General features: G+C 42.6%; 1 protein-coding gene across 3 annotated transcripts in view; it reads right to left on the bottom strand.

Annotated features, from left to right (window-relative positions):
- Nucleotides 1-242: 242 nt before the first annotated feature.
- USP28 (ubiquitin specific peptidase 28) overlaps nt 243-25202 on the bottom strand; it is a 156003-nt gene continuing 131043 nt past the window's right edge. For all 3 annotated transcript variants that reach the window (XM_068240790.1, XM_068240791.1, XM_068240792.1), the window contains one exon: nt 243-2454. In XM_068240790.1, the coding sequence (XP_068096891.1) occupies nt 2279-2454 (176 nt within the window). In that variant the 3' untranslated portion in view covers nt 243-2278. The remainder of the gene's footprint in view (nt 2455-25202) is intronic.

Below are 25202 nucleotides of genomic sequence, written 5' to 3' on the forward strand. Positions count from 1 at the left end.
ATGTCAGACAGATGTTCAAACCAATACCGATTTAAAACTTAAAATTGCTCTTTACAACCTTTACTTGCCTGGTTCTTCTGATTGCTCTGCGTTTACTATGTACTGAACCCACTTACCTGAAAAAAATACTATGATTAGGGGGGTCTGGCTCCAAAATGGAAAGTTTTATTGTATATACAAGTCCGTATCAAGAAGGTAGTATATATAGATCTCAACACTGCATAAAAATAAACATTCACATCTAAAAAGATAAATATTTTATTGCACAGAACATATTTGACATGGGGTGCACATATCTGTAACAATGTCACACAACTCTATGGAAAATATCACCCGTATCTGGCACAAAATAGGAAGAATTTGATCAAACTTGCATGCATTTTAGGCTGCGGACAATAGGTTTTGGCACAGTTGGTATCAGTCTTGGCAAAAAATACACAGGCATTTTAAGGCACAGCTTTGCTGGTTTATAGAGCTCATGGAACGTGAACCCACATCTTTAAAGACAAAAATGGAAGTAATTACAACGGACAACTTAGGAGCAATTAATAAAAAAGTGCCCCAGTTTTATTGTTTTCGTCCCTAGTAATGGATGATCGTTGTTTTCAATGCCAGCCTAAAATTTCCCTGATATTCTCTTGTTCTCACAGTTTCCAAAATAGGAGAGCCAAGAGCCGGTGCTTGCCAAATCCCAATGGTGTTTGGCTTCTTAAATCAGTCTTTCCCTTCAGCCGCTCTTTCCTGCTGAAATGGAATCGTGCAGCTGCTTGAGTGATTGTTGAGAAAAGTCCACACCCACGGGCTAAAAATTCCCTATTACCCAGTCAGCTTCTGTCACTTGCTTGGCAAGAGATATGGATGCTGGAGTTATTTAAAGCACAGCAATCTAAAAGGTGCACTGGCTTGATTGCTCCCTTTCATGTGTGGAAGACCAAGATGTTTTGCTTTTCCGCCCTAAAGCAAGGAAACGTTTTGGCAGTTTAAAATCAGAGGTGCTTACTCTTTATCTGGAAGTTCAGAACAAGATTCTATCATGATTTACACATAGATGGCATATCATACGCTATACCTTAGAGGAGCTTGGATAAGGAAGGAATAGGATAGCCGCATGAGAAGAATTTTTTCTTTTCCAGCTTTTCTTACCATGCAGCCTGCAGCAAGACCACTTAGCACCACAGAAGGAAATGAAGTCTGTGCTGCCCAGGAAACCGCTATGATGGTTTAAATGGCTTGGATAAAAACTACTGGAGAAAATTACTCTGCCACCAACAGGGTTATTACTAGGCCTAGAGCACAGATCTGAATCACTGCTCAGATTTAAAAAAAAACAAAACCTAACGTTAAGAGTCATTAACATTGCTGTCATGTTATACATTTGTTATGGGTAAAGTACCAAGAGTTTCAGGTTTGTGAAATTAGGGCTCTATTGCTTTAAAACCAATAGCCCACAGAAAGTAGTTCAGATGGAGTAGAGTTAGATGATGAGACGTGTTAGACCGCAGCCAGCAAGGCCTGTGGACACATTACTACCATTCCTAACACAGCACTGCCATCACAAGCCGTTAATGTGCATTCATAACTGACAGCAGGAGGTGTCCTGTGAATCCAGCTCAAAGGCAACCTCTCCAGGCAAGTAGTTCTGGTTGATCGTGTGCAAATATTGCTTACCATTGCTTTCTTTTTCCATCAATGACTCCATCTGGCTCTAGCCAATCTAATTCTATGAGTGACACAGCACATGTAGAAGTTTTGATGAGCAAAGCTCAGGTGATTGGAGGTAAAACAAGATGGTGTCTTTATGCTATGCCACCGAAAATGTCTGAGTTGAGTTCATCTTGAAAAATTGGACAAAATAAATTGAACACCATCATAAAAGATTATAAAAAGAAAAACAACAAATTCAATGTAGCCAATTCCGCAAAGAACAAGTAAAATCATCCATACGGAAAAAAAAGTAGAATACACATACAACAGCAATAAGTGCAGAACAGTCACTACTCAATCATCTAAAACTGAACAGGAACTTTTTCCATTCCAGTGTGGTACTTAATAGGTTTATTTATCTACACAGACCTCAGTGCAGTCAATAGGAGGCTGTGATGCTGAAGTCAAGCATTATTACACATTCCAGTGTTCTTTCGTTTGTGGCTTCTTCTATGGTTCTTATGGATTCAAAATAATAACTTTCTTCTGTAGGTGACTGTGGTATCAGCATAACATTGACAAAGTCTGTAGTGGTTCATTTTCTGTGATGCACAGGGAAAGACCTCCTGCAACTCTAGGTCACCTTAACTGTTGATGTTTCGTGGATGGACGCCATTATGGCTGTGAAACGGTTGCACAAATCATAGGGCGAATGGGGCCGGATCTTGGGGGGCTCTTTTATAGAAATATTTTCACTAGAACAGTCCAGAAGCCTTGGGAGGAACTCTCCAAGTTTTAGCTGTAAATTTTCTGTGAATCACAAGAGTAAGAGAATTGAGTTACACTTTTGTAAGCATGTGGAAAGTTATAGCATGCACCAAGTTATCTCCCAGTCTAGCAATAAGCAAGTCTCCTAAGATGCAAAAATCCACTCGCCCAGGCAGGAAATTACAATTAGCCAATCAAAACCTCAAGTTAATTAATCAGCTGCCAGCTTATAGATCAGCAGCTACTAGATGTGATAGGCTCATTTTTTTTTTATTTTTCTGGAACAGTGGAACTTTTCATCTTACAAAAATGTTTTGCCCATTATTACAGTATATCACTATCAAACTCTACACTACTGCGCCTGCGCAGTACAGCCCGGAGGACGTCCGATGACGTCAGCGCGCCGGCGTGGGACGCAGAAGTGCCGGGCCTTGGAGCGCAGAAGAGCCCGACCTGGCCGCCGGCCTGGCCAGGTCGGGCGCGCCACCGGAGACCACCGGGAGCCTGCGGAGCGGCGCCGAGGGCACCTCCTGCCTGCCACGGGCTGGAGGAAGCCCCAGGTAAGTGGATGGGGATTTTTATTTTTTTCGGATAGTCCCTGAACCTTCCCTTTAAGTGACAAGGCTGTTCTTTGTACAGTGCTGCTCTAGATTGCAGCACTGCACACTTTTTTTCATCATTTAAATGTATTAACAGTCTGCCAGCTCTGATTTTAGTGGCCTCGTGTTTACTGCAGGGACTGCGTGCTCGTTCCCTGCAAATCACGCCTCTCGAGATCAAGCCATATGGCATGACTGAGGAACAAGAGAAGAGAGCCAATCGGTGGCCACCATTTTTCATTAGGCGGTCTTAGAAGGTTGAAGAATAATTCTGGCAGTAAATGTCTGCAGACAGTACCAGGCAAACAGGTGCCACTGTGGGCACAACAATGGGAGTGGTTCTTTAGCAGTGGAGGACCTAAGTAATATTGGGCAAATGAACAACCATGTCACTCTCTAGAGCTGGTAGATCAGATAAACTTCTGGTAACTATAAGTAAATCACTTATATTTGTGTTAATAGAACATTAATAACAGAGTCATTTTTATTTTCAGCTTAAAGCGGATCCAAACCAAACTTTTTTTATTCAAAATATTTAGTTGCACTACTCTGACACATACAAGTTAAATCAACACTTCTTCAAGCCTATGAGCATTTCAGTGCATGCTTTTCACCCTTCTCTTTTCATAACAAGGGTTATACAGGTGGCAGCCATTAGCAATTCCTCCTTTGCTGGACACCATCTACTCCACAAGTTTGCCGGATTCTGTCCCGGCAATATGAAAGGAAGGGAGGGGTTCCTCCAATAAATGTAAAATATTTTATATTTGTCATCATGCAGCTGAAAAAAGGCTGCTATTTATTATTATAATTTAGAAAATATATTTTATTTCTGAAATCTTGTATTTTTAATTTGGGTCCACTTTAAGGGCTTAATTTTTAAGACTGCATTCTAAACAGCAGAGACAACAGTGATGTAAAATCTGCTTTGTGAATGGTAGTTCACTTCACTTAGTGAATGGCAATTGCTCTGTCCAAGCGAGTAGGGAAGCTGGCCAGCATCATTGTTTAAATTCTTTTTAGGAAAGATCTTTATAAAGAATAAAAGCCTTGCTGAGAATCCCCTATGAAGAGATGGACTAGTCCAAAACCAGTCGCTTCTGTCAGATTTCTCCTACCCACTATGACAGCAACATAGGAGAAAAGTAATTTATGGCTCATTTTACACTGAAATAAAAAAAAAATAAAAAAAAAATAAAAAAAAAATCATACTTCTTATTTGTCTTTATTTGCACATATTTAAAATGTTACAATTTTTCGCCATAGTGCCCCTTTAAATAAACCTAGTTTGGCCAACCTTTCTTGGTAAGGGAGATCTTCCATCTCTTTAAACACTTGAGGACTGCAGTGGTAAACCCCCCTAAAGACCAGGCCATGTTTTGAGAAATGGGCCACTGCAGGCTTTAAAGAGACTGAAGCGAACAAAAATTGCTATTTTTACCAGGTAGTTTGCTTCAGTAGTCTCAGTATATGTAAACCGCCACATCCCCGCCACAAAACGAGGGCTTTAGACCCCCCAAACCCGGGGCAAACATCCACGACCATCTTGGTCGTGGATTGTGCTGCCCTGAGAGGCAGCAGCTTTCTGCTGTAGCTCTGCCTCTACTGATGTCAATCCCGTGCGGATCTCCGCCTCTCTGAGAGGGAAGAGTGAGAGGGGCAGGGAGAGGCAATCCGTGGCGATTGACATCAGTAGAGGCAGAGCTGCAGCTGAAAGCTCTGCCTCTTTCAAGAAGCACCAGCTGGATTGCCCCCCCGGGGATTTGGGGGGTCTAAAGCCCTCGTTTTGCGGTGGGGATGCATCGGTTTACATCTAAACGTAATATGTTGGCGCGTTATAAATACATATACATAAATGAGAGTACTGAAGCAAACTAGAAAGTAAGAATAGCAATTTTTGTTTGCTTTAGTCTCTCTTTAAGGCCAAGCTGCAGGGCTGCAAAACAGCACACAAGTGATTCTTTCCCCCCCACCCCTTTTCTCCCCACCAACAGAGCTCTCTGTTGGTGGGGTCTGATACACACACCCCCCCCCCCCCCCCCTCGGGTGTTTGGGTTTTTTTTTTAAATAAATCTCTTTATTTTAATATGGTTTACAATTTTTTTATTTTATAACCCACCTTCCCTCCCCCCGCCAGCCGATCAGCGTGATCAGCTGTCATAGGCTTCAGCCTATGACAGGGGATCACCTCCATAGCAACAGAGGGGACAGCCATGTGACACGGCTGTCCCCAGTACAGCGCTGCTGCAGATCGCAGCGCTGTACCAAGTAAAAAGACGACATCTAACAGTCTCCCGAGCGGCGATTGCCTATAGGAGACTGAAGATGGAGTAGAGCTCCGCCTACCAAGCAGGAGATACGCGTGCAATCTCCTACAGCAGCTGGCCCCAGGACTTGATGCCAATGGTCGTTAGGCGGTCCTGGGGCTCCTGTTGCAGCATTGGCGTGACACAGTCTTTAGGTAGTTAACTTAGTTGCCCATATTTGAACCCAATCTAGATGGTCAATGTTCTTCCTATAGTGTGGTGCCCAAAACTGTATACCATACTCCAGCTACTCAAGCGATTTAGGTTCAGGTATTCTTAAATAAAATACCTGTTCCAGGGAAGCTTAGAGGGGGAACAATCTGGTACCTTTGCCTTGGGCAATAGAAGACCTTGTCTGAACTCTCACTTCAGAAGCAGTTCATGCATGACCCAGAAGCAGTCCTCACTGCTCATTTACTTCAGTGCCTGCATGATTCATCCAAGTGTCTGAATGAATGCACAGACTAGTACATCCTCATTGCAACCAGAGAAGTTCCTTTTTATTTATTTATTTATTTCAAAGAGGTCAACAATAGCAACCTCCAAAATATCAAATAAAGGTTTCTTTTAATACTGGATCTATATGGCTCCTGAGGGAGGTTCAATGCATCCACTTACATCATAACTATTTTGTTCCGAATTGGTATTCTAGTTCTTGCAGACAAGGTTTTTTTCACTAAGCCTTACACATTAGTATTTAAAGATGAAACATGAACAAAAGGCATTGTAACGCAATAACCATGTTGCTTTACCTGTATGTATTGTAGAGGAACGCTGTGAATGTAGCTGCCATAGTACCATAATAAAATAATACATATGAATTCTTCATTGACTAATAAGTACTGCTTAGTGCTAATTTGTATCCTACCCAACGTGCCTGAGACTCTTATGTCTGGAATTCATTGCCGGCAGAGACAAATTTCTGACAGCCCATTAATCTCGCTTCGCACGGGCTTGGAGGGACAATGTGTATTCTAATGTGCCATAAACTGAAATCGTTATGCTTTAATCTTCCTTAGGAAGAGAGGAGTGGGGGCCGTCAGTCAATAAATATGCAGGGATGTTAAAAGTGACACGGGTTATTACTGCGTCAACTGCTCGTGCAGCCTATAAAAGGGGGCGATGGTGGCGGGGGGATGAAGCTGCGTGAAAGTCAAATAAGCAAAGGTCAAAGTTTTGTCGCTGGCAGCTTTGTTATTCTGCATGCAATTTGACAGAAATCTACTTTAATCAATAATATAATACAATACAGTGCTAAAAACATTCCCTTTATTAAGAATTTCATTTTCAGCACACAATTTCCTGTTCAGTAATTCCATAGGGGGAAAAAAAAAATATCTGCAACTCTGCTACCTTGTTGCTACACAACAACAATTTCCTACCCAGGGGACATTTACCAATGCTGTGTGTCTGAACTTCCCTGACACCTACAGATTGAAGGTGGGCATGCCCCAAAAAAACCTAGCAAGTATTTGGTGCCACCCCTTCCATCTAATGCCCAAGCCTTTTAATGCCCAAAAATGACCCCCCCCCCCCCCAATTGCCTTAAAGTGGCACTCCAGTGAAAATAATGTAATAAAAAAATGCTTCAATTTTACAATAATTAAGTATACATTATTTAGTCAGTGTTTGCCCATTGTAAAATCTTTTAAATCCCTGATTTACATTCTGACATTTATCACATGGTGACATTTTAACTACTGGCAGGTGATGTAGATGCTGCATGCTTTTTTGGCAGTTGTAAACCGCTGTAAACAGCCATTTCCCACAATGTAACAAGGTTCACAGACAGGAAACTGCCAGGAGTACCACGGCCCTCAGAGTTGCTTGTGGGAGGGGTTTCACCACAAAATCAGTCACACAGTGCCCCCTGATGGTCTGTTTGTGAAAAGGAATAGATTTCTCATGTAAAAGGGGGTATCAGCTACTGATTAGGATAAAGTTCAATTCTTGGTCGGAGTTTCTCCTTAAAACAAATCTCTTCTAATGCCTAAACCTAACCTCCCCCTCCAGTGCCCGCTATATGCAGGTGATCGGCTACTTTAATACAAACCTATGTAACAGTTACTACTCGGATGCACAACTCATGACCTGGACACCAGATTACCAATACTCAGGATTGGCGTCCCATTACACGCCTGCTGAGTTCTGTGCCAAAATCAGCTGCTTCAAAAAAACAAAATCACCTTCTTAGCCAGTATCCAGACAGGGGTTACTGGCAACAATATGGGCTGGTGCAGCACCAGCGTAAATGCAAACGCTATGCGTTTTATGAAACCATTTTTCAAAGCGATTTCAGGCACATGCCTAGCGATTTTCTAAGTATGCCCAACGATGTTTTGGTGTAAAGATTTTTTTGTACAGTAGAGCTGGAAATGTACAGCTGTATTCAAAAGAAAAAAATAAAGGATTGGAAAATCGCTCTGTTCTAGCATTTTTTTTTTTCTTAGAGCAAATTTCCATTTTTCTTAACATTGAGGTTGAATGGCCTCAGAAATGCTGCAGGATCCACGTTTTCAAATCGCTGTCCACTTAAGCCCAACTGGACGAGATTTCTCGTCCAGTTGGGCTGCGCGCACTCCCGCGGGTCGCGCGCCTGCGGGGCCCCCCCCCCCCCGTGCGCGCCCCCCGCTGCTGGCCGCTAGCCCACCGATCAGTGAAAGGGATTATAAATCCCTTTCGCTGATCGGACCCCCCCGGAGAAAAGCAGACAGCGTCTCTTCAGACGCTGCGGCTTTTCTGAGCTCTGGTCTCCTTTCTTCTGCCTGGGAGCGAGATCGATCGCTCCCAGGACTTTTTGATTCTGGCCATCTTGTGGCCAAATAGCAAATTACACCTAAAAAAAAAAGTTTTAAGAATAAACCTATAAATATATTAAAAAAAAAAAACCCCGTTTACCTCCCACACCAAAAAATACCCACATACAAGTTTAAATTAAAAAAAATAAAATAAATTACAATAATAAAAAAAAAAAAAAAAATAGTTACCTAAGGGTCTGAACTTTTTAAATATTCATGTCAAAGGAGTATATCAATATGATTTAATAAATTATGGGTTTCTAAACAGTGATGGACGCAAAACGGAAAAAATGCACCTTTATTTCCAAATAAAATATTGTCGCCATACATTGTGATAGGGACATAATTTTAACGGTGAAATACCCGGGGCATATGGGCAAATACAATACGTGAGTTTTAATTATGGAGGCATGTATTATTTTAAAACTATAATGGCTGAAAACTGAGAAATAATGAATTTTTTCCATTTTTTTCTTATTCTTCCTGTTAAAATGCATTTACAGTAAAGTGGCTCTTAGCAAAATATACCACCCACAGAAAGCCTAATTGGTGGCAGAAAAAACAAGATATAGATCAATTAATTGATGAGTAGTGATAAAGTTATTGGCAAATGAATGGGGGGTGAAAGTTGCTCGGATGTAAAAAAAATTTCAACCCTTCGGGCTTAAGTGGTTAAAGGGAATGTCCAAGCAAAATAAAAAAATGAGTTTCACTTACCTGGGGCTTCTACTAGCCCCATGCAGCCATCCTGTGCCCTCGTAGTCACTCACTGCTGCTCCAGTCCCCCGCTGGCAGCTTGCCGACCTCGGAGGTCGGCGGGACGCATTGTGTACATTTTTACGCATTCCCGCTAGTGCAGGAACATTAACACATACATTTTTACGCATTACTGGTTCAATGCGTAAAAATGTACGCATTGAACCAGTAACGCGTAAAAATATATGTGTTAATGTTCCTGCACTAGCGGGAATGCGTAAAAATGTACACAATGCGTCCCGCCGACCTCCGAGGTCGACAAGCTGCCAGCGGGGGACTGGAGCAGCAGTGAGTGACTACAAGGGCACAGGATGGCTGCATGGGGCTTGTAGAAGCCCCAGGTAAGTGAAACTCATTTTTTTATTTTGCTTGGACATTCCCTTTAAAAAACACTCAGGAGCGCTCGAGGTGTGCACCAGCCAGACTTTTCTCCCACACTTCACAGCTCATATCCCTGGCAGCCAGAAATATCCCACACTGACCTAAAGTGTCATATCGTTCATCAGAAATCTGGTGTGTGGCTGGCTTTCAGGGGTATTAAGAAATGATTTGCAGGGTTCCTGAAGACTGTGCAGGGGTTCATTGGCATTTTTGCCTCTGGTGACAGTGGCTTCCGTTGGCTGGGTGAGAAATGTAACCACTCCCCCTTTGCCGGGACGAGAAACTATGTCCCCCCCGAAATGCCTCAACTCTGTGTGGTGGCGCAGCTACTACTTCCCTCCCCGCTACATCCAACACAGTTCCCATTCATTGATCTAAGTCCCTCTGTGAATGAACGCAGCAGCCTATTCACACAGCTCTGCCATTCACAAATCCCGACCACGCAGTCCTTCCGGTTTCCGTACTAATAGTACGCAAACTGAATTCACCACCGAGGACATCTTGTGGCCAAATTGTATAATTATATCCCCCCCCCCCCCTCTGTCCCTTGGGCTTGTAATTTAGGATAGACGCAAAACTGAAAAAATGCACCTTTATTTCCAAATAAAATATTGGCGGCATACATTATACCGGGACAAATGGGCAAGTACAATGTGTGGGTTTTAATTATGGTAGCATGTATTATTTTAAAACTATAATGGTGAAAACTGAGAAATGTTTAAAATAATTCTAAGCAAAAAGTATCCCCCAAAGAAAGCCTAATCGCTGGCAAAAAAAAAAAAAAAACAAGATATAGATTGTTTTGTTGTGATAAGTAGTAATAAAATTATAGGCGAATGAATAAAAGGAGTGCTGACAGGTGAAAATTGCTCTGGTTTTTTGCAAGGGGAAAAACGCTTCAAGGTGAAGTGGTTACCTCTCTGGCTCCTCTTCGCTCATTTTCTGCCCATCATGTATACCAGCCTCCCTACATGTTCATCAAGGGTACAATGATCATGTGACTTTCATGACAGGTAGGTTGCCAGAACTGAGAGTGTGTGTACAGCAGATGAAAAGACAATAGAGAAATAAAATGCTAACACCGGCCAACTACAATAGGCAGCACAATAATGGAGGGCATGAAATGGGTGTCCTGTACAGGAGAATCACAAAATGGAGGACATAATAAAGACCACACCCACTATAAAATAAATCCCTCTGCTACGGCAGGCGTCTTGTGAGAAAATTGAAGGTACAAAGGTTGCAAAGGCTAACCTAGACTAATTGACTCGTAGCAAACTAACTGAAATGAGGCTTACGTTAAATTACCGATAGTAGAATATCGGTAAATGTACCGATAGTCTACTATTTAGAGGTGTTCATTTCCAATGTGTAAGTGAACCTCCGGACTAAAAATCGCAGCACTGAAAAGGCTTGGTGTTTCTTTAACAGTTTCACAGGATCAGAACTTTGTTTCTCTTATACAAGCCTCATTTTTAGCTGCACAGAAGAAAACTGCCCGGGCTTTTTTCCCCTGATGCTGTGCAAAGATGATGTGATTTCTTATTTTGTTGTCCTCGTTCTGCTGTTTTGGTGCAATTTTTTTTTTTTTTACACTTTGAATTTCACATTTAAAGCCTAGCGTGTGCAGCTGGGAGGGGTTATCAGGACACAGGACAGTTGTAACTGTGTCTCCTGCTCTTTGTCACCTCCTTTCAACCAAAAAGATGGCTGCCCCCATGACAAAGATGGCAGCCCCCATGAGTCACAAACATTTGCCTGTTCTTTAAAACAGGGTGGGTAAGAGATTATATTACTTATCTATTCTAATTAACATAACTAATGTAACTTGATGACAGTATGTTTGTTTAGGCTGAAGTTCCCCTTCCTATCGGTAAATGTTATTTTACTACAGCTAACCAATCTTCCTAATGCCTAACTTTAACTGCTTTACATTCCAGAACATATATTCTACATCCTAATTAGTGCTGCTGTAGGTTACAGAATGTAGAATCTATGTCCTGTATTAAAAACTGCCGTGTGTGTGTGTGTGTGTGTGTGTGTGTGTTTTCCCCAGATAAGTTTTAACCCCAGCATAGACTACTAACCCATTGTTAACCCCTGCAATACCCATTTATAAACATTTAATGACTGCTGCCTGTAGTGATCGGATGGAATCGCTAGGGCAAAAGTTTGCTGCCCCAATGCTCTACAGATGCATCACTCTGCCGTTACTTAACGGTGCATCTGTACAGCAGTATGGCCCTTGGACTGCTGCCCTTGCAAATGCATCCGATCGCCACAGACCCGCAGGCTGGGGATAACAGTCCACCACATTCTCAGCTATTAATAAAATATGGTATATGGGGTATTTTAACTGGGTAGGGCCAAGAAATTCCATTTTATGCGTTTTCTTTAACCACGGGACGTGCCACTTGAAAGTTAGGAAGGGTGCAAAATGAACAAATGTGTATCTTCTGCGTTTACACACAATTTTTCACCATAAAAAGGACTATAAAAGTAAAATAGTTCAGGGGAAAAAAAAATATTACCCAAAGAAAGCCTAGAATGTATTGGAAAAAATAAATAAAAAAACAACAGTTTACATATATAACTAAGATGGTATAATGGCCCATTCACACTAGAAGCGCTTTTCTGAGCGTTTAGCGATTAATTGGCATTTTTTAAAATCGCTCCCATTCACTTTCATTAAAATCACGGTAATTGCGGAAAAATAGCTGCAGTTTCACGATCACGAAAATCTGATTTTTCTGCAATTTTAATGAAAGTGAATGGGAGAGATTTTCAAAAAACGCTATCAATCGCAAAACGCTCAGAAAGGCGCTTCTAGTGTGAATGGGACCTAAGTCAGTGTTTTTCAAACCAGTCCTCGTGACTCCTCAATGGTGCATACTAATTGAGACACTAATTGCCTACCTTGTGCATAGGTAAGGTTGCCTGCAAAACCTGCACTGCTGGGGAGTCACGAGGACAGGTTTGAGAAACACTGGTATAAATAATTAAAAAGTTACTGCTGTATCAAAAGCTACACAGCTTAAAAAGGACCTGTCGCTAAAATCTTAAAACACATACAAATAAGTACATTTCTCCCAGAGTAAAATGAGCCATAAATGACTTTTCTCCTATGTTGCTATCACTTACAGTAGGTAGTAGAAGTCTGACATTAATGACAGGTTTTGGGCTAGACCATCTCTTCATGGGGGATTCTCAGCATGGCCTTTATTCTTTATAAAGCTATTCCCTGAAAAAGATTAATACAAGGATGCTGGCCAGCCTCCCTGCTTGCTGCACACTATTTTGGCAGTTGAACGGAGCAACTGCCATTCACTAAGTGCTTTTAAAAATAAAGAAAACCCAGAGAACCCCCCTATGAGAAGATGGACTTGTCCAAAATCTGTCGGTACTGTCAGATTTCTACTACTTACTGTAAGTGACAGCCACAGAGGAGAAAAGTCATTTATGGCTCATTTTACTCTGGGAGAAATGTACTTCTTGTCTGTATGCGGTTTCAATTTTAAGACTTTTGCGACAGTTCCTCTTTAAAGTAAGGGTCCTAGGTATATAAAAAAATAAATAAATAAAGATCCACTTACCTGGGGCTTCCTCCAGCCCCTCTCGCAGCCATCCTGTGCCCTCGCCGAAGCTCCGGTGGCTTCCAGTCTCCTGCGCTGGCAAATCCGACCTCGCCAGGTTGGGTTCCGGGTCGGCTGCTGCGTTCCACGGCGTTGGTCACATGGGCTCACTGACATCAAAAGGATGGTACTGCGCAGTAGTTCTGCCGTCAGCGAGCCCATGTGACCAGCACTATGGAACGCAGCAGAAGCCGACCTAGAACCGGCTTTGCCAGCGCAGGAGACCGGGAGCCACTGGAGCGGTGGCGAGGGCACAGGACGGCTGTAAGGGGCTGGAGGTAGCCCCAGGTAAGTGGATCTTTATTTTTTTTATACCTTGGATGTTTCCTTTAAGTATCAAAAATGTTAGGAACCTTCAGGCTAGGTGCAGACAAAGCAGAAACGCTAGTGTTGCGGAAAATACTGCGTTTTGTCGCTAATGGAAGTCTATGGGCCCAAGAAAAAAATTGCATATGCGTTTTATATGTGTGCGTTTTGAAAAATGCTAGCTTTGTTGTATAATATGCAAAAATGCATGAAAAACGCACATAATTAAAATAAATGGGAACGCAATGGTATGCGTTTTTCATGTGTTTTTATATGCGTTTTCCCCCGAAAAATTGATTTGTCATGCATTTCTGCTTCCTGTTGCCTCCCTAGTGATTTGCATAAACTGAAATCTAAAACCGCATGAAAACTCATACAAAACCTATATGAGTTTTGTATATGCTAACCGCAAACTTATTAAAAAAAACACGTAAAACGCTTGAAAAATGCATCTGCGGTAAAAAAACAAAACATGCAAATGCATCAAGAAAGCACAGCTCAGGAGACTGTTATTCGCCGTCTATTAGCTTAGTACAGCGCTGCGATCTGCAGCAGCGCTGTACTGGGGACAGCCGTGTCAATCAGACCCCACCGACAGCTCTGTTGGTGGGGGGAAAAAGAAGGGGGGGGGGGGGGGGAAATCACTTGTCTGCTGTGTTGTGCGGCCATGCAGCTTGGCCTTAAAGCTGCAGTGGCCAATTAAACAAAAATAGCCTGGTCTTTAGGGGGGTTTAGCACTGTGGTCCTGAAGTGGTTAACATCTCCTAATTGTAATGACCCCAATCATACGTTTTCAACAGCATTGTGTCCTTTTGTAATATCTTCCAATTTTGATGACTAGTTTGCAGAATGTGGCGGAGGAACCGGCCTCACTGCTCTTCGTATTGGACTCTATACCGTTGCCATGCAGCAGTGCATTACAAAATAACCAAGACGGGTGTGGGGGGTGCACATTGGGTCTCTTCACAATTATCATTCAATAATGGCTGTGGCCACTTTTTGCTTAGGCTACCCAAATCTCATCTGTCAAGGTTGGCGACAATATGAGTGGATGCATAGATAATGTATGGCTTGTTCATGGTTTTATGTGGCCTATTGCTGATCTGATCGTTTTTTGGGAATAAAGATGACATCACAAACAACTAGTTCTTCGTTAATAGGCTAATGTCTTGTTTTATCATGTGTTTAACACGTGTACATACTTACCATAATACTATCTGTTGAGTCAAATTACACTATGCCTTTCAGTCATTCTAGTTGCAATGTAATGTAACGGTTTACAAAAAAAACAATTTAAAAAAGTTTTCACAAGACTACCAGGTAAACTGATATAAAACAGGAAGAGGCCACTAAACCACCTGAAAAGTCTATGTGAGGTATATATATATAGGGAGGGGGGGAGGGGGGGGACCAAGCCCACAGTGAAAGATAGTGGGGAAGGGGGACCACTAGACTACTAGGAAAAATAGTAATGACTACCACTATAAGCAGGCACAGTGGTCACCATATGAGGAGTCATAGGGAGCCAACTACATGTAGCACAGCAATTATGATAATAGGGCAGCATTTATAAAAATAGTATAAAAAGAATGTTATAGGAGGTCTTGGAATGGGTACCTATTGGAGAAATGTAAAGTGAGGAAGCAGGTGGAATGAGGGAACCCGAATAATAATAATGCAATGTAAACTATATACTGTTTAAGCACACCTATATTTGAGATCTCACCTCCTGCATAATAAAACTCCCCACAAACCACTGCTTTTTACTATAAAATAGATTTACTTCTCAGTTCAGGATGAAAAAATATATTAGAAAAAAATATACCTTTCAGAATAAAATATCACCATATAATTGTGCCAGGAACATAATTTTAGTTTTGTGATAAACAGGAGGAATAGCCAGATAAAATAGGTTACCCTCACTTTCATCCAGCCCTATGAGGTGCATGGGCCATCCTCTGTTCACGTGATACCCCCCCCCCCTCCCAGGTAATCTGGCCATCGTGTTACCGAAGCCAGGAGTGTTCTGCGCAGTATGCTTCTAGGCACGTGTGGCCAGGCCATGCATGCGCAGAAGTACACAACTGGCTAGAGTACAGGGGGAGATTAACATGGATGCAACGGCCAGTGAAGGAGCCCATGCACCTCATGGGGCTGGAGGAAGCCCCACATAAGCTATAAATACACCCATTATTCACATCTCTACATTTTCTCAGATAAAATAAGTGTTTAAATCTACAGTACCATTCTACATTTTAAAAAAGTGTAAAGATACAACATGAAAAATGCCCCCCACAAAAATACATTTCGACTTGTGATTTATTTATTTTTTGTTATTAAAAATGGAATATTCAACTAGCTGAGCATGAGGCATAACTTGTATGTATTCATATGTTGTCTTTATTTATGGAACATAGGTATCCATTGCATGCATGCTGATAATTGGCCCCACAGACTTCCAATCAATCAAAATATCTCTGATATAGTAAAACTTTGGGTATAGTATACTAAAAATCCAGACCCCAGACAAGCACCATTACAAGTACGTGGTAGTAGTGGCTGGTATAGTAAACTGATATAATAGAACTTCTGTTATAGTAAAGCTTTTTTTTTGGCCCCTGCAGCATTTTTCATCCAGCTTTGGTGAAAAGTGGGCTGGGGTGCATGCATCAGTCGGAGACCCATGACCTGTAGGCAGGCTGGCAGCAACTTGTAGCCTGCTCTCTATCAGCACACTACTCTGGGCCTGTGTGGGATTGCCTCAAAAGAACCAGCCGGCAGTGATGAGCTCACAAGCGGCTAGCTATTCTAATCCGTGATTAAAATGAGGCTTGATTGCCTCAGTTGTGCAGCTGGGAGAGGGGGGTTACTTACCCATACGTCTGCGGTCCTCTATGCATTCCAAACGTCTTGCACGCGTCCTATTGGACGCATTGCAAGACCCACTATGCACACTTTCTCCTTCAAGCCAGAGCAAGACGTTTAGAATGCATAGAGCAGGGCTTTCAACCTTCACAGGTGAGGTAATTCGTGTCTCAGCAGAGTTAACTGCAGTACTGTAACTGCATTTAACTGGTGAGACCTATGTTTCCAGTGCAAGCTGTTGCGTGATTATTGCATTCAAATCCCTGCATACTGAGCACTGTGCATTTTCATCTAGCTTAGACACTAAGCTTGCTTGTTAAAGCATTGAAAAGAAATAAATAGGACACCCAATGTTTGACAATTACTGAATTAAGATACAATACTATAATATTTTTTATATGCTTGATTATGACAATTCCTGATATACAGGTAAAACTCAAAAAATTAGACTATTGTGCAAAAGTCCATTTATTTCAGTAGTTCAACTTAAAAGGTGGAATATATGAAAAAGAATCATTACATGCAAAGCAAAATATTTCAGGCAGGGAACACACTTGTCTTTCAGTTTTTTGCGCGCGTTTTTCTGCACACCAAGTGTGTTTCTATGCAGGAAAACGCGTGCGTTTTTCCACAGCAGCTAATGTTAGTGATACAGAAAACTGACAACATGTGCATAATCAGGATGCAGAATGTCAGTTTTTTTTCTGCATGCGAGAAACACATTTAGGCTTCTTGCACACAGGGACGTTACAGACGCACGTTAGTGCAGCCTGTAACGCTCCCCCAATGCACAGCAATCTAACAAGTGGGCTGTTCACACTGCCCACGTTGCGTTACACTGTAACGTAGCAAAGTGCTGCATGCTGTGCGTTCTGCGTGGCTAAGCCGCGTTAGACTGTTTGCACATGCTCAGTCATGTTGGGGAGGAGGGGAGAGCGGCCGGGCACATGGCTAATTAATATTCACTGCACTCAGTGACGTGCAGTGTTTACTTCCTGGAGCGGCCGCTCTGTGCGACGATTGGCCGGGCGGGACCACGTGATGCCGCATGCGTCCAAGAGTACGCATTGCTCTTTTGCTCGCATTGCAATAGCTAAAGAGGTTTCATGAGATGCTAGTAATTTCGACGTGCATGCAAATTTAATTCAAACAGTATGCAGTAACTGGGTCATTCCAAATGGGAAGAAGGTGCATTTGATTGGTCCGATTCCAAGTTGCATAATTTGCACTGTAGCAGCATTATTAGCATCTCACTGACCATTTCAAGTCCCGAGACAGAAAGTACCTCTATACTATCACATTACCGCCATTAGGTTTCATTAAGCGGAATATAACCCTGCATTTCAACTTTGCTCTAAAACATTATTTACAGCATATTATATGCAAAAAGCATTTTTTTTTTACTAGACCAGCATTGGAAGGGTTAAACACAGAGGTTTTAAGTTCCGTGGAGAGATATGCAGACGTTCAGATAGTTACATTCTATTTAGTTATATGTATAGATTTAGAAATGTTACACACTCTTTGGCTGTCCTCCAACTCCTTCTCAGTGAGAGAGATGAGTCACATTCAACACTTAGATACATGTATGTAAACAAAATGTATCTGTCTCAAGTTCGGATGCGTCTGCAGAAATCTCTAGGAACCTTAAAGCCCTGTGTAACCATTCCAATGCTGGTCTAGTAAAAAAAAAAATGCTGGTTGCATATAATATACTGTAAATAATGTTTTAGAGCAAAGTTGAAATGCAGGGTTATATTCCGCTTTACTTGTACATCCCATTTGCAACAAACATAATGCCCCTGAGGAGTTGCTAGGGCAACGAAACGTTGGGCGGAGCCACGGAGTGACGTCATAGCGCACGACGCTCGCTGGACGCGGCGGGATTGTCTGTGTGCAGCAGGCTCGGTATCTTTTAGAGCACTAGCCAGTAAGCTATTGCGGAGAGGGACGCTAAATGACAGAGGCGTGCGCCTTGTCACCAGCTTAGTGCATCTCATCTCTGCATACCCCTGTACCTGGAATCAGGTAGCTTGTAAAACAAGGGGCTGGCTGTGTTTTTTCATTTTTGATGAAGTTTTCTGACCCAATGAGTGGTTATACACCACTGATCTGTTTTTAAATTTTTTTAAATTTTTTTTAAAATAAACTGGTACGCTTTTACGCGATGTGGAATCCGTTTTTTGCTTACACAGACTGGGAATAGCCAAGAGAGGACTGCCAGAGAGGCTGCGGGGTGGCCAATACCCCGAATGCGAGCATTGGCCCTGGAGGCCTAGAAGTCTGGTGAGTCTCTCCCCGAAGGGGGGGGGGGGGTTTCATTATATGACATATTTGCTGTGTCTAAGAAGGAACAGGCAGAGAAGAGCGCTTAACCATTTTTACTGAAGAACAAACATAATGGGCCTAAAATAAAAAGGTGCTCTTTGGCCAAATGTCACTGCGGTATGGTGAAGCTCAACTCAATGATGTTGAAGTTGATGTGCCTTGGTCCACTCTGGCAGCACCCCAGAGTATTGTAGCTAGAAAGAAGTTAGACCGGCACCATCAGTAGAATTCAATGCTCTTTTAACATTCCTTAGTGCATAACAGCCATTACAGCGACGTTTCGAAGTTTCCACTCCTTTTTCAAGCTTGGCTGAATACAAGTGACAATATGGCTGACACATAGCCGCTTTATATATCATACATCAGCTGGGGGACACCAATAGTCATTAAGCATACTCATACCCAATAACAACGGTCCTTACAGAGTCGGACCTGATGGAGAACTAGACTAATGGGCTCCCATTGGATGCCTCCATGTGAGGCTACTCACCTCTGTTATTTTGAAGTGCGACGGTTCCGCATCACAGTCCGCCCCCTGGCTCCGGAGTCTGTCCGCGTCATCACCCCATAGCCCACCGCTCGGCGGACTTAGTGGGAGACTTCGGGCAGTCATGTGGGGCGGCGCGACGTCACACGTCGTCACCGCCCACATCTACCGTGGCCCAATGATGAGAGCGCCGACGCTGTCAGCGCTACTCATCAAGGTGGAATACGGAAGCGCCAGTGATGCGGAGTCCGTAACACTAAACCCATGTTAATCCGTGCTATACGGAATCCGCAAGTTGCAATATCTAAGTCTACGTGGAGGCTGCTATCCCTATTCAAGGGTCATATGTAAAGGAGGAGAAGCAGAGGGGAGACAGCGGAGAATCTGACAGTAAATAAAGAGGATCTGACAGTGATAAAAAGATCTATCAGTAATAAAGAAATCTGCTATATCCACATATCAGATAATCCAGTTACATGGACATAAACACACTATAATTATAAAGTGATGACATGGCCCAATAAAGAAATACCCTGGATATAGGATCGACACCATGAGGTCCAGGGGCATCGTAAATCATTATATAAAAGGTAATAAATCAAGTTCACGATTAAGGCCCATGGGCTCCATGGTGTCAAGAACCTCAAGAACGTCCATTGTAATTCTGTGATCAGAGGAGATGAAGTGATTCATCCCCATCGTGGAACTAAATTTAAAATTAAGGGATGTCACACCTGTGACTCCACGCATGTGGTGTATGCATTAAAATGTCCGTGTGGACTTATCTATGTGGGTCAAACCACTCAAAAATTGAAGAAGAGATTGTCATCGCATAAACATGCGATTCGTGAGAAGTTGACAGACCAGGCCGTCCCCTATCACTTTGTTCAAGCTAACCACAATGTCAGTCAGCTTAGATTTTTGGTCTTGGAACAAGTCCCCCCTCTTAGGAGAGGGGGTGATCGCATTAAGAAATTATTGTGGCGTGAGGCTCAGTGGATTAAGGTTCTTGACACCATGGAGCCCAGGGGCCTTAATCGTGAACTTGATTTATTACCTTTTATATAATGATTTACTATGCCCCTGGACCTCATGGTGTCGATCCTATATCCAGGGTATTTCTTTATTGGGCCATGTCATCACTTTATAATTATAGTGTGTTTATGTCCATGTAACTGGATTATCTGATATGTGGATATAGCAGATTTCTTTATTACTGATAGATCTTTTTATCACTGTCAGATCCTCTTTATTTACTGTCAGATTCTCCGCTGTCTCCCCTCTGCTTCTCCTCCTTTACATATGACCCTTGAATAGGGATAGCAGCCTCCACGTAGACTTAGATATTGCAACTTGCGGATTCCGTATAGCACGGATTAACATGGGTTTAGTGTTACGGACTCCGCATCACTGGCGCTTCCGTATTCCACTATTCCACCTTGATGAGTAGCGCTGACAGCGTCGGCGCTCTCATCATTGGGCCACGGTAGATGTGGGCGGTGACGACGTGTGACGTCGCGCCGCCCCACATGACTGCCCGAAGTCTCCCACTAAGTCCGCCGAGCGGTGGGCTATGGGGTGATGACGCGGACAGACTCCGGAGCCAGGGGGCGGACTGTGATGCGGAACCGTCGCACTTCAAAATAACAGAGGTGAGTAGCCTCACATGGAGGCATCCAATGGGAGCCCATTAGTCTAGTTCTCCATCAGGTCCGACTCTGTAAGGACCGTTGTTATTGGGTATGAGTATGCTTCATGACTATTGGTGTCCCCCAGCTGATGTATGATATATAAAGCGGCTATGTGTCAGCCATATTGTCACTTGTATTCAGCCAAGCTTGAAAAAGGAGTGGAAACTTCGAAACGTCGCTGTAATGGCTGTTATGCACTAAGGAATATTAAAAGAGCATTAAATTCTACTGATGGTGCCGGTCTAACTTCTTTCTAGCCAAATGTCACTGGAAAACATGAGTGGTCCTGCACATCTCACTAGAGTGTAAAGAAGTCTGGAGTTAAAGAGAAACTCCAACCTAGAATTGAACTTTATCCCAATCAGTAGCTGATGCCCCCTTTTACATGAGAAATGTAATGCTTTTCACAAACAGACCATCAGGGGGCGCTGTATGACTGATTTTGTGCTGAAACCCCTCCCACAAGAAGCTCTGGGACCGCAGTACTTTTGGCAGTTTGTTACAATGTAACAAGGTTCACAGACAGGAAATAGCTGTTTATAGCTGTCTCTAACAGCCAAAACAGCTAGGAGCAGCTACATAACCTGCCCACAGTAAACATGTCACCATGTAATAAATGTCAGAATGTAAATCAGGGAGAGGAAAGATTTTACAATGAGCAAACACTGACTAAATCATTTATACATAATTATGGTAAAAATGAAGCACTTTTTTTTACTACATTATGTTCACTTGAGTTCCTCTTTAAGATTGGCAAACTGGTCACAGATTCACCAATCTTCCAAGCTTTATCCAGACAATGAATGAAGTCAGAGGGTGCAGAGAGGCACACTTATCCAAAGTGCTATTCCGGGTGCATAACCTTGGATGCTAAGCAACATTCCACTTCAATCCAAGTAGTACAAACGGTCGGCCAGCACACCAGCTTCTCAATAAGCAAAGTTTATTCTTCCAAGTCACATGTCAACACTAAGGTTAACAGTTGTTTCGGGGCCACTAAGGGTCCCCTTCTTCAGAACACAGAACAGCGCAGACAAACAATGTAACAAAAGATTATATATATATATATATATATATATATATATATATATATATATATATATATATATATATATATATATATATATATATATATATATATATATATATATATATATATATATGTGTATACACATACATACACACACACACACACGCCATGTAATAGATAATTCACTCCCCTGATCATGAGGAACGCCCCTCTCCTGTATTGTAAACATTCCATAATCTCCGCAATCAGAGATACATCAGAACTTAAAATATACATGGGTAACACCAGTACACTGTACATATTCATAGATTGTGTCACAATAAACATAAGTCGCCCCAAGTACTGTGTACATTCCAGGAAAGTAGTTAATAGGTTCCTGTCACTCAGAGTTGTATTTGTTCAAATGGGTAACCGAGTGAGTGAACTTAAGGGCCTGGTCATTGACCATGTTAAAAAACCAAGGAGAGGTGGAAATCGTGACAAACTTACTTCAAAAAGAAACATTCTGGATATATACTCTGGACACAGTTGCCCCAAGTGGACTTGATCAATATAACTCCTTCTCCTGCTATCTTGAGGATAGATGACCACGAATTTATAATTATGTCAATGTGATTGAGTAGCACTCACATGCTTTGAATATCTAATAGCACTGTTTATCATTATTTATGATATAGATTTGCAACTGCACGTTTTTATTGCTCCTGATGTGCATTTCCTCCTCCTGCCCCTTCTCTTCCTCCCCCCTCCCCCCCACCTTCTTTTCCTTCCTTCCCCTTACCTCTCCTTTTCAGCCCCCCCCCCTCCCTTCTCCCTCCCCCCCCCCCCCCCAGTCTCTTGGTTATGTAATTTATTGTAGCATATTGCTTTAATATGGTTTGGCTCTCTTCGGCCCCAATGGTGTCCATAAAATAATGCATGCAACTGTTTACGGGATGAGCGCGAGTTTAGCCCACCCAGGGTGAGTCCATATGGACCTTATTACAGTTGCCTTGCCCATCAGTGACATATAACCTTGTTTGCATGTTTACTTGACGTGTAACTTTGTTGGCATGTCTATCTAAATTTTACAATGAGTCCCTGCTAGTCTCTCACAGTTGCTACAGAGCAAACTTTAGCCCTTGCTGCTCTCTCATGCCTTGACCGAGCAGCCCTATACTCTTGGTGTGACGTTTCTATGGTTATGCTGACACTGTTTTGCATGTGCCTGCAGCGTGCACCGCTCCTTCTGTGCAACCTTAGCCTATCGTGTTTTGTTTCCATGTTACATTGGACGGGCCCACTCGGGATTAACGGTCGTGGCAGCGAGGCTCTGCTGTTATGGACAGAATTGGAGCCAATGGATTCAAATACAACTGAGTGACAGGAACCTATTAACTACTTTCCTGGTATGTACACAGTACTTGGGGCAACATATGCTTATTGTGACACAATCTATGAATATGTACAGTGTACTGGTGTTACCCATGTATATTTTAGGTTCTGATTTATCTCTGATTGCGGAGATTATGGAATGTTTACAATACGGGAGGGGGGAGTTCCTCATGATCAGGGGTGTGAATTATCTATCACATGGTGTGTATATATTTGGTGTACCTTGTTACATTGTTTGTCTGCACTGTTCTGAAGAAAGGGACCCTTAGTGGCCCCGAAACAATAGTTAACCTTAGTGTTGACATGTCACTTGGAAGAATAAACTTTGCTCATTGAGAAGCTGGTGTGCTGGCTGACCGTTTTTTGTACTACTTATCCAGACAATGGGCTGCTTTTACCAAGTCCGGAGACTAAAAAGTCCAGTTATTAAGTGTAATGTGTTATTAACACTAGACCATAAATGAGGATTCACATGATACAGAAGTATACAGGTCTTTGGAAATCTAATGGCTAACTAGTTGAGCAGTTCTTGCCTTGGACCTTTGGCTCACAGAAATTCACAAGCTATTAACTTGAACACTAGAATTATAATTTACATTGCTGGTTTGGCTTTCCTAGTCACACTGGTGTTTCACTTGGTGATGCCTGCAATTGTTATTTGGGGGTCAGGAGATTGTAATACATATGACCTGACCTTTTGATCGCTGAATGCCCTTGACCTCGTATAGTGGTATTCTCTCAGTCACTGATGGAAGAATCCTAGGGGTCATGACCTGGTAGCTACTAGGCAGCGGAGTAGTTTGTCGTCCACTAGGGGTAGAAACTTTGCACAGTGCTCTGGTGAAGACTCGTAGCCACAGACTATGCCCTGGGAGAACCCATGCAGTGTTCTTCCCAAGCCTTATCAGCCGGGCGCCCCGCCCACCTGTTCTCCCCGAGCACCCAGCTTCCTCTCGACGATGCTGGAAACCTGAATGTTGTAATTCAGGCAGCATCCTCTAGGTGGCAGCAGCTCGGTACAGAGGTACAGCAGACATCTCCCTGACAGTATGCTGCTGATACACTGGGAGAGAGCTGAGCTGCAGCCTATATCAATATTCACTGCAGTCCAAGCTGGCCTGCCACCTCCACCTGCTGAAATGCCTAAGCTTTTGCTATACCACTCGCTATTGCCAGTATTGTGCATAAGCCATTGTTTTAGTACTTATTCTTTATTTCACAGCCACGGCATGAATGTTTAGATAGAAATCTTATAACGCATTGCTAACCTATATTACAGTTCCATTTCAGTTGGATTTGCATTCCATTTTTTTTTTTCAAACAAACTTTTTATAATTTTTTTTTTTTTTTTTTTGTTGAGTTTTGTGAATGGATGAAAGCAAGTAAGAGTGTGCATGTGGATGTGTATCCGTCCGAGGCAGATTAACTCGGAGGGAGAAGTAATTTGTGGTCTGGCAATCACCGGAACCGCAAATAACCTTTACACGGGGCATGGACTACAGCAGTAATCGCCGCATCGTCATCTGGCACTGCGCATCTCTGCGTACGCACAGATGACGTGCTTTGCGGTCTTGCACCACCCGGCTACATTTTACTGCCACCCGGCTGAAAAAAAAATTCTGAGGAGAACACGGCCATGCCTGCCACCAGTACAGGGGGGGGGGGGCTCAACCAAATGCAGGTCTTTATGTGTTCAGTTATTTTAAATGGGGAACCATACAGCCCACAATGCACCTATACTACCAGTACCTCTGTAGGTCAGTGCAGCAGAAAGTTGCTGGTAAAAACCTCCAGACCAGGCAGCTTAAAACTGAACTAACTAGTACAGCAGTCCCCAAACTATGGAATCTTGGCTTGTTTCCCTTTAGTGGCCCACCCCAAACATTTCTTTAGAAATGCATTATATGTAATCATTTTTTGGCATTCAGGGTGCCTAAAAATAAAAAAATAAAAAAAAGGCCACATACTCCAAAAACAGGAGACATCTGTCCCTTGCAGCACCTGTACAGATACACCTTATTGGAATCACAGAGGTGATGCATCATGTAATGTCTTTTTGAAGGAACTTTGTAACTTTAAATGCTTAGGTACTCTGGGTATTATGAAGGGCACTCTGCAAAACAGTTCTTTAGTTCTATATCTTATTTTTGCATAACTAATTTTGGGCACCCAGCGTATTGCCATTTGGGGGTGCACCCTGAATATATTTGTTATTTTGAGGGTCAATGAGATGAAAA

Source organism: Hyperolius riggenbachi, chromosome 6, assembly GCF_040937935.1.
Source record: "Hyperolius riggenbachi isolate aHypRig1 chromosome 6, aHypRig1.pri, whole genome shotgun sequence".
NCBI classification, from domain to species: domain Eukaryota; kingdom Metazoa; phylum Chordata; class Amphibia; order Anura; family Hyperoliidae; genus Hyperolius; species Hyperolius riggenbachi.